Genomic DNA, 12,267 nt, shown 5'->3' with positions numbered 1-12,267 from the left:
AGGTTGAATGGTTTTTCTTCAAATTTTGTATCAAGAATTAGTGCGGTTTGATCCTTGTGCCAATTGCATGCAATTTCTAGATTGTGTGCAAGTGCGACGAAACGCCCTGCCCTAAATTCATGCTCCCTTTGAGTTGAGCCATTTATGTATATTTTCAGCGTTATTTGTTCGAAATTGCGTAAACTTAATCAGCATCATATCATAAGCGTAATACAGATGTATACCGGTTTCAGTGATAATTTATTCTTGTATTTGAAGTTACATTTTATTTTACAAAGCAAATTATATTGCATTAATTTATCTATGGCATCAGATAAAAAGCTTTGGAAATGCATCGATGAATCGATTCTAAATATTTTTTAAATAGATTTTTGGTCTCAGTTTATTTACTCGTTATTGTACCCGCAACGTTTATTTTGCTCCGGCAAACCCGTTGGGATTGGACTTTTGCCAGTTCCAAGTGTCCTCGCACATTTCCTTCAATCCGCGTTTTGCTTTCCAGCCCAATTGCTTCGCAGCTAGTGTTACGTCGGCGTAACTAGATGCCACATCTCCCGGACGTCTATAAGAAAGGGAATTTTATATTGAGCAATGTTTTTTCAAACTTTTTTTTATGTTTTTCACCTATCCACGATTTCGTATTTGATTGCCCTTCCGGAAGCTTTAGAAAATGCATCCACCACCTCTAGCACCGAGTAGCCTTGACCAGTTCCCAAATTGTAAACGACGAAACCCTTCAACTCACCACCGGCTAGTTTTTTGATTGCACTAACGTGCCCTTCGGCCAGATCCACAATGTGGATATAATCACGAACGCCGGTTCCGTCTGGGGTATCGTAGTTATTGCCAAAAACCTTCAACTTTTCTCGCCGACCAACCGCTACTTGCGAAATATACGGCATCAGGTTGTTTGGTTCACCGTTGGGATCCTCACCGATGCGGCCGGATTTATGGGCTCCGACTGGGTTGAAATAGCGTAGAGAAATAACCGACCAGCGTGGATCTGACTCGCACAAATCCTTCAAAATTTCCTCGGTAAAATACTTGCTTTTACCGTACGGGTTCGTACATGAGCCGGTAGGGTGCATCTCGTCCAAGGGTAATTTCTGAGGCTCTCCGTAAACGGTTGCGCTTGAGCTGTACACGAAACTGAACACATTTGCCTCAGCCATAACTTCCAGCAAAACGCTTGTTCCGGTGATGTTATTCTGGTAGTACTGGAGTGGAATCCGGCACGATTCTCCAACGGCCTTCAGGGCAGCAAAATGGGCTACGCAATCGATTTTGTGCTGAAACGTATGACCTCTATTATAACTCAATAACTTACTTGATGACTTGTTTATATATGACAAGTACGATTAAATCCATCATACATGATAAGCCATTTTATGACTATCTGAATGGTTGTGAGTGTGTGCAGTAGGATCGCCATTTACCTTGTTAAAAATTTCGCGCAGGCCATCTTTATCGCGAATGTCTACGTCATAGAATGTTACGCTCTTCCCAGTAAGATCTTGAACCCGTTTTAACGACTCTGGTAATTTGGAGTTGGCCGCCCCAAAAGCGTTGCACAGATTGTCAACGCATATCACACGATGGCCAACATTAAGTAGTTCAAGTATCGTGTGAGATCCTACAAATCCAGCACCGCCGGTAACTAGTATATTGAGGGACATGATTGAGGTTGCTTGATAGGCTAAAAATAGATGAATACTTGAATAAAATATAGGTCATTTTGCGGCAATTCTAACAAAACAAAAACTTTACCAGCTTGATTCTAGGTTGACGAGCGTTTAGTGACTGAACGTAATCAGCAGATGGCACGTTCCAGCAGCAGCGCTTAACTCGACATTGCTCACACTTGTATTTTGCCTCGTTGGAGGAAATAATGCTTATCTTATCACAATTTTGTTACAACAACAAAAATATCGCCACTGTGGCGATAATGATCTGCTGTCCCTTCAGTTTGTGTTCGTCTCTGAAACAGACATAGCCGTATTATTGATAGGTAGTTGCAAAAGTGAAGAATAAAATTCTTTAATTTACCTGCCATATCTAAAACCATGGAATGAAACAGAAAAGTGTCTTACGTAGAAAATGAGAAATGTAAACAAATAACCGATGACGTTCGACGCCTTGTTTTCAGATGTTGCCGTCAGTCACGCTTCTGCGCAGTTGTATCACGCTGGAACAGACTATGGACACGTTTCGGCTTACTTTTGGCGTTCTTGTTGGATTGGATATCTTTTGTAGAAAGTCATGTTAAAGAAATAGTCCAGTGTTAAACTAGCTTTCTGCAAATTTCAACTCATGGCGGCCGAATCAATCTCTTTTTTAGTTTCTTAATACTTTTTTAATTCTTTTTCTATTCCGTTGCGTATAATTTTGTTTTCGAGTTCTTCTGAAATAACCAAATTGCTTGCTTTTCATCACAAAAATAAGAATACAAAAAAATAATAAGAATTTATTTATATATTTAACACTAATCTTGACTACACTCAAACCCCGATGGTTTGACACCAACTGTTGTCAAACGAACGGGGTCACTTTTTAGTTTGACACCCCTTTTACACGGAGTTCACACGCACTACTAAACGTTTGTTTTGATAGTGTGCGTGAGCGCCGTGTAAAAAGTGACAGTTAGTCACTTTTTAGTTTGACTTTGACCAACCAACGGGGTACAAACTAAAAAAGTGTCAAACGAAAAAGTCACCAACCACCGGGGGTTGAGTGTATACGCTAGTTTACCAACATAACGGATGGGAATACGGTTGTATCGCCTAAAAACATCTTTTTTTCATCGCTCGTCGTATTTATTTAACTTGGAAAACTGCATAAGATGAAACCGTGCTAAAAAATCATGATTTTGCTGCATTTTCAATAATGCAAATTTCAATAATGTGATAAAATACACTAATTTTCAGTAAAAATAGTTGAGTAACATGTGAATCCTTTCAAAATAACGACTTTTGGAATGGAACAGTTCTCAACCAAACTTAGAATATTTAATGAATATTTTCATTTTTCTGAAAATCTAAAATTCCTGGCCGTGGCAGATAACATGTCTAGAGTTTTTTTAATAGGTCCCATAAACAAAAGAAAAAAAAACTTAAAAAAAAACTCTGGATATGATAAATACAAATTTTGATGGGGGAGCATGGTGGTTTGATTGATTCACAAGTTTCTGAAACGTATTCCACAAGACTAACGTTCTCGGAAACTTAACAATTTGAGTATAAATCTCCGCTGGGTATTGTTTACAGTTTTAACCATTCCCAGCGAATCCTCTATTTCACTGCCTCGTTGCTCGAAATCATCTCGTGGAAATTTGTTTCAATCAAAAGTTTTTTTTTCTCGTCCTCACTTGCTGCTTTTATGGTGGATAGTTCCGTTCCATGCGCCTTGGTCTTGAATTTCTTTTACTGTCTCTGCACATTTTCCTGCGTCCGTCAGTCCTCCAGGGTACAATTTGGTATTTATTTCAATTACGTAGACTGCTTCAACCCTCGGGATCGGCCTCGGTCATTGCAAAAAACCCAAGTGAATGGAGCGAAAAGTGTGAGACGCAGAGTGATGATGATTTAGTCCTCAGACTAAAAGCAAAGATGTCCTAACCCAGAATGTGCACTCATAAAATTAGTATAATTTTGTGTGACAAATAAACGTTAAAAAACTTTTAACATCAATCCCTTCCCTACTAACCCCGAGTAGGCCGCGGGTAATCGGCTCCCCTCCCACTAACATTTACACACAAGATCCTCTGTAATTATTAAGTCAAATGTAATTACAAAAGCCGACTCGGTCCTAACCAGGTCCCAGTACCGAAAAGGACCTAATAAAAATAATTTTATGAAAAAAAAACGTTAAAAAACTCTGCTGTTAAAATTTGGGTGAACAAAATTTGTATTTTGATTCAATAATTGCTATTTTCAACATTGCATTATTGTATCTGTGCCTATATGGAAAAAATAAAATGGGATGTTATTCTACGCGATTTGGCCATTGAAGGCACCCTATGCTTTTAAGGACCCAGAGTCGCGCAATAGAAAAAGGTGTAAATGGGTATTTTATGGTTCTTGAGCAGTCACTTCCATCCAGAGAATGCTGGAGGACTGAACAGGTTTTTCCACGGTTTCCATCCGATGAGAGGAATGTACGAATTTTATTACCTTATTTATTATTACTTGCCAACGTGCGCTCGTAATTCGGACTGTCGCGGTCTTGCGATGAAAGTTTGATTATTTTATATAGTCCGGCTTAACGTTACGATTCCCATGAAAAACAATGTTTCGATAGATGTGAGAAACATCTGTGCAAACAGGTATGACTAACTAATACAATGCCATCCAAAACAAGATATTGTTGGTTCGAGATATTTTCCCATAAACCATACAAAATCTTAATTTCTCACTGATTTTAAATCTTTCTCCATTGTACTAAACGATCAAAACTGAAAAAGAGTATCTCATTTTTCTTTAGTTTCTCCAATTTGTCACGTACTTGCTAAAAAAAATAGGTTGGATTACCAAACGCACAGAAAGCTGCAAATTTAAGAACGTTCAGTGCTAAGCTCTTTTGGATCCGTTTCTATCTTTCAATTTGCTTTGGTGCTCTCTATTCCTCTCGAAGAAATTGATAAAACACCACTTTCTTCGGTATTTACAGATTCAACACCAGACGTTATCCTTTCGATTTTTGCACTTGGAAGAATTAATGGGGCGAAGAGAAAAAAGCTTCTTTCACATCGCGGAATATTACAAAAAAAGACTGCCCTGGAATTAGTTTTTTAACTGGAATTTGACATTTAAAATGTTTTCCATTTAATTTCATTCTAGTGCCGCACCTCTTTTTTTAATTTTTTACGTTTCTCATCAATTTAATCACTTGTACAAAACAAAACCTCTCAATAACAGTAATAATGTTTGACTTTTCATGAAGAAGATTTATTTAAATACATAGAAAAGTGCAATTTTAAATATTAAGATGGGATACCGTAAACATCCTGAATATTGCCCCCAGACATAATTGCAACTTCTTGGAAAGTCCTCAATCCACTCTGCGTCTCAGTTTGATTTCCATTTTCTTGGATTAAACTTTTCTTGCGAAAAAGGTGCTTGTTATTCTCTTGACTGGGCGAGCCGAAAAACAACCTGCTGATAACAGCGCAGTGGCCTTTCGGGACTGATACAATCTCTAGGCTATGCCATACTTTATGGAAGCGAAAAACTTTGAAGCATAAAGTTGCTCACAGCCGTTTTATCGAGAAAACACGTGTGAACAACAAAGTTTAATCCGTAGAATTAGTTTATTTAATTTCTTGTACATCTTTTTTATCGTTAATCGTTACGGGGAACTGAATGCAAATATTGAAATATGCTTTATTTGCGAGAAAATCCCATATTTATGCGACAAGCTTACGTGAGAGAGAAAAAAAACCTGACCTGCTCAGTCAACCTTCAAAAGAATTAAAATGTTCGACATCAAACAATCAAGCCTGCCGCCGACGGCAAAGGCAGCAATCCGTTAACCACCGTAAATTTCGTTTTGTACCTCCTCCGGCCAATCCCCCTCCACATCGTGTAGGAACACCGATTTTATCGGCAAAGCTTTTGTCATTTGGCCTCGATTCCGGGCACGCGTGTAACACGTGAGGCTCTCATGAGGATGGGTCGTTTTTTGATCCGAACCTTGGTACCGAGCAAAAAGTGCATCTTTTTTTAAAAGCATACAAAATGGATTATGTAAGATGTTTTGAAAAGTATCACGAAAAAGTTCGTTTAGCTCCTGATTTGGCTCCATGGATTAGTTTTATTTTCGAAATTTTGTAACTTGATTTTATTTGAATGAAATAGAACAACTCAAATTCATTTATGTAAAGGAGCCAATCACCGTGGCAAAACACTAAAACACATGCTTCGTAAAGTCAGCTCGTCACGAGTGGCATGTGCAATGGAAGTTAGCTTCCATCCGGTGTGGCGTTTCGTTACCAGTGGAGCTTACAGCCATCATTCAAGAAGGGTGTGGGTGAGAAAAATAAACGTTAGGGAAAGCTTACTTGCAGTCAATCTCAACGAGGGGAAGAACATTCGACGTGTGTGCGAGCTTTTTTTTCTCCTTTTGGTGATGGCAAAGATCAGCGACAGCATAAATTTCTGTCAGTCAGCTTGATTGAAACTCTCGCTCATACATACGTACATACACACACAGAGATACAGACAGTCAGGGAAAATGGTAGGTGGTGTGTGCTCGATAGTGATCGAAAAAAAGAGACTGAGATGAGAGGAAATGCGTTTATTTTTTTATGATTTGTTTCGAAACATTTAGTTAACTTACAGAAATCGCAAAATACGGAAATCATTAACAGTGCACATCAACCAAAGCATCAATATATGGACGGACTCAATAATAAAATATGGCATTTGTTTCAGCTTATTTTTTAATTTAAACTGAATAAAACAAGCTAGATTCAATTTATTTAAGCGTAAGAAGTAAAAATCAGATTTAAGGTTGAACATGTGATAATTACAAACTAAAGAGTCTGAAACGATTCTCTTCTCTCTTCTCAATCTCAGTGTTGCTTCATCTATCGATATTTTCTTCAGTCATTTTAAACTGCATACTTCATGAAAAAATGACTTTTCGAAAATCTATGCTTGGAGGGTTAACAACGCGTATAACCAACGCTGTAAATTTTACAACGTGCCTAGAGTCCTTATTGCGTTTATTCTTTCGACAAACAAAAGCTTTCATTTGAATTATCGCAAGCGTATACTAGAACACACAAATATAAAGAAAGCTTTTAGAATTTAACGACAAACAAATGATGCGCTGCAATCTACCGCGGCTTAAAGGTATACCGGCTATAAAACTCGAACAGCATATTTTAAAGCCATTGTTAGTGGGAAAAGAAACCGTGAAACCAGATTTCCGTACAATCTCTTGTTCACGTCTTCAGTGCTCGGGGTGCTGGTTTGTTTGACTGCTAGAAGCAGAATCCTTCCGCCCATAACTCACACTGACTGAATATATCAGACAGAGGAAAACTGATGCTGGCCCACGGTTTCTCCTTGAGCACTCTTTAGTAAGAAGAAAATGTATGCAAATTACGCAAATTCGCATCTCATTCATGCGGGTTATCTCTAAGCAGACGAAAAATTCTTTTCCCCATGGTGGATCCCGGAATTAACCGCCACCACAAGAATTAAAGCGAAGTGGAAGAATCCGGCCAAGCGGTGGCGCGTGACTACAGATTTTATGGACGGTTTCCACGCGAAATCGACCACTCAAAATCCGGACCATCTCCGATCTTAATAAAACTTGCTGGATTGTTTGTCCTACTCAAATCAACAACTCCTGTGCACTCAGTTTAGTAATTCACAATGGCATTTGAATTTTATGAATTCTTTAAGTTTTAAATTATTGGTAATTACGTTTATATTGAAAAATTCATATCTTTTGAAGCAGATGTTCAAAAAATCGATCGAAAGTGTGTTTTAACGAAAATCGTGCGCTCTTTTCAATAAAAATATTTCCAAAAGCCAAAACTTTCATTTTCGATCAAAAAACAGCCAAAAATTAAATTTTCTTCGAAAATCAGGCTGAATACACCCTTTGATTCAAATTTTGCCATTACCATTCGAAAGAGCGGACAATTTCCCACTTTTCTTCCATAGACAACAAGTTGGAGTGAAAGCGTTTTCAAGTGGTTTGTAAATAAAAACCTTTTTTCGATTTTTTTAATTTTTTTCCAAAAAACTAAATTACATGTTTTATGGCAACTTTTGTAACAGATCCCATTTTTAAACATAAAATAAAGTTCTGCTTCCGTGTTTTGAGTTTTACCTTGACGTACCAGTTTCAAATACATATAAAAGGAACGAAATAATTACTGAAGATAACCAAAAAAGGTGCATTTAATGTAACATTTCCTGAACCACTTTTATTATGGAAAAATGTTTATCTCACTTGTCAGTGTTGTTAATACCTGCAAAATAGTTTGTTTTCCTATTTTTTTGGGTTTTAGGGTGATTTCTGTCGCGTCAGGGGACAATTTTGAGTATTTTTTTAATAATCATTGTAAAACGCCGTTTAAACTGAACTCATGCGTATTTTTCCTTGAAAGCCAAATTAGTCACTTTTCTTGTACAAACCGGAAAACTAAAGTTGGTTGAAACAATGTCAAGTAATGGTTTTGGAAATATGTGTGTTTTTTTTCAAAATCGCCATAATTACCATTTTAAAGCACACACTGACGTTCCAGGAACCACTCTAATGACCTAACAAAAATTATGTTAAAAACTATTTTGGGTAGTGAATCCCGAAGATTTGAAGCCGATCCGATTACCTTAGAGTTTGGCCATGCCGTTTGCCTAGAAAATTGTTGTATTGGAACACCGTAAATACAAAATTTTTGTTCAACAATACACCTAAGTCGCTTAGCAGAATTTTGTAAGATGTTCAATAGATTGTCAACGTGTTTTTTTTTCTACAATTAAAATAAAATTAAAATCCGACACAAGATTTTTGATTTGTCATCCTGAAGTAATTTAAGTAATAGTAGGACGAAAAGGGAATAAATATCACAGAATTTAACAATTTGCAGCTTTTCTATACAAAAATTGTTGTAACTTATCAGAGACTTGATGAAATAGCATGTTTATTCTGCAAATTTATTCTGGATATAATTAGCTACAAATCTACGCAAACAGTTTTGATAAACACGTTGATGTTTCCAGATGAATTTGGAAAAAAATAGGAAAACAAACTATTTTGCAGGTATTAACAACACTGACGAGTGAGATAAACATTGATCCATAATAAAAGTGGTTCAGGAAATGTTACATTAAATGCACCTATTTTGGTTATCTTCAGTAATTATTTCGTTCCTTTTATATGTATTTGAAACTGGTACGTCAAGGAAAAACTCAAAAACACGGAAGCAGAACTTTATTTTATGTTTAAAAATGGGATCTGTTACAAAATTTGCCATAAAACATGTAATTTAGTTTTTTGGAAAAAAATTAAAAAAATCGAAAAAAGGTTTTTGTTTACAAACCACTCGAAAACGCTTTCGCTCCAACTTGTTGTCTATGGAAGAAAAGTGGGAAATTGTCCGCTCTTTCGAATGGTAATGGCAAAATTTGAATCAAAGGGTGTATTCAGCCTGATTTTCGAAGAAAATTTAATTTTTGGCTGTTTTTTGATCGAAAATGAAAGTTTTGGCTTTTGGAAATATTTTTATTGAAAAGAGCGCACGATTTTCGTTGAAACACACTTTCGATCGATTGTTTGAACATCTGCTTCAAAAGATATGATTTTTTCAATATAAACGTAATTATCAATAATTTAAAACTTAAAGAATTCCTAATATTCAAATGCCATTGTGAATTACTAAACTGAGTGCACAGGAGTTGTTGATTTGAGTAGGACAAACGATCCAGCAAGTTTTATTAAGATCGGAAATGGTCCGGTTCAAAATCGTATTTTTATGGTCGATTTCGCGTGGAAACCGTCTATGCAAATTGCTTTCCTTTGGTTTTGCTCGGCGACAAGTGATATTTAAGGAGAGACAACATCAGCAACAGACTAGTTCCGCATGCCGCCCGTCCGGTATGAACGGTTTTCATTTACATCAAATCAAAATTGCCCTTGGTTATGGTCAGAAAATAAGCCGTCGTTGGAACTGTTGGAGCGCTGCTTGGAAAATCCTTGACTCAACTACTTAGCCACGAAAGCATCATTTTGTTGCTCTCCATTTATTCAGCGTTATCAAGTCATCTAAACTCAATTTACGTCCACCCTGGACTGGAAGGATAAAGTCAGTGACTAAGCTACAATCACGGTTACTAGGTCTCGTTGTCGAGGAAAGTCATTTGAATTTTCCAAGAATAACTTGCCTCGCATTATTAGATTGCTTAACTCCGTAGAAGTTTGCAGAAGATTCCTTTCGGAATTGTATCATCTTATCTTTTGTCGTTTAGCTTGGAACGGTTACTGAATCAAACATTTAAACGAATTGTTCACACAGCCACCAGACATCAAATACTTTTGGGTAAATTAACAAAACACCCTCGCTTGTACTAAGCAGGGATTCTTGCAAAGGATTAATACTTTTGAATTTAATTTCGTGGATTCAAGGCAAAATCTGTGCTAATTTCTATTGATGCATTTTTTTAGATTTTAAATCAATCCAAAATTTCTTTAAAAAAAACATGACTTTGGAAACCACTGCTTTATTGCAGGAGCAACCATGAATGTTTTACAACGGAGCAAATTCCAACGGCGAGTAACAGATGTAAATCAAAAACTTTTCAGTAAGGCGCTTTGCACGATTTTCGTCGTTTGGCGCGATACCCTTTTCACCCTTCCCGAGCATAAACAAAAGTATGAACCGAACGAACACGGAGACAGACCGCAAAACCAACCTTAGTCAGATTCACCACCCTCGTTAAACGTCAGGGATCGCATTCCTGGGGTATGGTACATTGGAAAAGGTTAATTTTCGTGCAAATTGGTTGGATCTGTATAAGAAAAGTTAAACTTGAGCAATTATGGAGTTTTTTTTAATGCAGATCAAATAAACCAAATTTTATTTTATTTTTTTGGTGTTTATAAATCCACCTCTAGCAAGGGGTATTCAAAAACACGCAAAAAGCAAAAAAAAATGATGATATTTTTCTACAAAACGCTATCTACAGGTAAATTTGCTAAATGTACTTTCAATAAGAATTTTATCAACTTAATATTAGAGATTAATCAATTCTGTACTCAACTTCGTTTTCAATGTAAACTCCAGCACAATATTTGAAGCAAACAAAAGCTCTTCAATTTTAGCTGCGTTCAAATATAAAGCGGGTGAAATTTGAAGAAAATTGATTGATTTTATTTAACCGGAACAAATTCAATTATGAGAACCCTGCTGAGATCAATCTACCCTGCCAGGGTAGGCGGAATTGAGACCGACCTGTTGCTCAGGTATTCTTCCCTCTTCAAACCGACACTGAACCATTTGAAAACAATCAATTCCACTCGATTTGGACTCTCATTCCGGTTCTCATTGCCGTTTTTTTCTGCAGGCTGGGAAAATTTATAGTTGAATCGGAAAAAGTTTTTTTTCCTACACTTTTCTTCTTTCTTTCGCGCTTTTCCGCTGAATAAACTGTTAATCTATTTTATATAAAAAAAATGCTCTGAAATTAATTGTCCCTACGAATATAAACCTAAAACGTTTCTTTTCACGTTTTAACAAAAACGGATATGAACTTGGTAAGATACCAACAAGGCTGCAAAAAACCCAAAGTCAAATAAACAACGCTGTTTACCTGGTGGGGGATTCCTTTCAGGTAGGTGGTTATGTTCTACATTACACTTCTGAGGGCTTACTTCTATCGCGAACAGAACAGAAATGGGTTTAATTTCCGTTTATTCACCTCATTCGGAATTTTGCAAACCACTTTGGGTTATAGCTTCGAGCTTGCTAATTTTAACATTTTTCATTTTCACTATTTCCCCTCTAAATTCTATAAATTAAAACGTGACGTATTTTTTTTCGCACGCTTCCCACTTACCAAAAACTCAAGCAAAGTTAAACCATCCAACGGGATTGCGGAACGATTTGTGCCAGTGACTTGCTTTTCTATATCTGTTTTCCAGAGTCCCCAAACTGTCAAGGATATGGTGGTCCCAAGTGTGATGTCGAGGCGCGTGTGTTCAAGCATAATCATCACCCGAAAGACAAAACAGAGGTAGCATTAGAGAGGCATCACGCAAGCTTTCAACACCCCTTCTTCACAACCTTACGAGAATTTGTCATGTGTGAAATCTTTCCATTAAAGCTGATACCAGACAGTAATCCTGCCCCCTACCGAGGCCAAGGCTTCCATCTCCTTTGGTCCCTTTCTCGACAGACAGTCGTCGGCTTAACGATGTACAGCACGGTGATGATTGGGAAGTAGACGGGTTCAATTTGTAATTGTAACATGAATTTGTATCAGCAATTACATAATCTGACTACAATTTATACACAATTCCGTGTGACATTCTCTTTTTCTGTCATTCCCAAATTAACAATCATTCCCCTTCATCAAGGCGTAGCCACAAAAGCCGCCTCAAAATAAAATCTGCCAACGCAGTTTATCCCAATTCCCCTCTCGCGTTCTATCATTGCGGTTTTCGGATAAAACAAAACAATCTTCGGCGAGTGTTCGTGAACACGGGAAAGAGAAGTAGTGATAGAAAGAGATAAAAGATGAGAACTCACAAGCTACG

General features: G+C 37.1%; 2 protein-coding genes across 3 annotated transcripts; one reads left to right on the top strand and one right to left on the bottom strand.

Moving 5' to 3' along the window:
- Positions 1 to 221: 221 nt before the first annotated feature.
- LOC120429106 (UDP-glucose 4-epimerase) lies at positions 222 to 2,182 on the bottom strand. 2 transcript variants are annotated; one of them, XM_039594270.2, is made up of 5 exons: positions 2,047 to 2,182; positions 1,768 to 1,978; positions 1,437 to 1,713; positions 625 to 1,289; positions 222 to 562 (listed from the first exon to the last, which is right to left on the bottom strand). In XM_039594270.2, the coding sequence occupies exons 3-5, from the start codon at positions 1,674 to 1,676 to the stop codon at positions 412 to 414; spliced, it is 1,056 nt and encodes a 351-aa protein (XP_039450204.1). In that variant the 5' UTR covers positions 1,677 to 1,713; positions 1,768 to 1,978; positions 2,047 to 2,182; the 3' UTR covers positions 222 to 411. The 2 variants fall into 2 exon arrangements, with proteins under 2 accessions (XP_039450204.1, XP_039450203.1); XM_039594269.2 differs by having other exon boundaries at positions 1,437 to 1,696.
- A 5,993-nt stretch (positions 2,183 to 8,175) lies between these two features.
- LOC120429095 (uncharacterized) lies at positions 8,176 to 11,966 on the top strand. Its single transcript, XM_039594258.2, has 3 exons — positions 8,176 to 8,182; positions 11,271 to 11,342; positions 11,653 to 11,966. Exons 1-3 carry the CDS (start codon positions 8,176 to 8,178, stop codon positions 11,952 to 11,954), a joined length of 381 nt encoding a protein of 126 aa, XP_039450192.1. The 3' UTR covers positions 11,955 to 11,966.
- Positions 11,967 to 12,267: the final 301 nt, after the last annotated feature.

Source organism: Culex pipiens, chromosome 2, assembly GCF_016801865.2.
Source record: "Culex pipiens pallens isolate TS chromosome 2, TS_CPP_V2, whole genome shotgun sequence".
NCBI lineage: Eukaryota > Metazoa > Arthropoda > Insecta > Diptera > Culicidae > Culex > Culex pipiens.
This window is presented reverse-complemented; position numbering and strand designations above follow the sequence as displayed.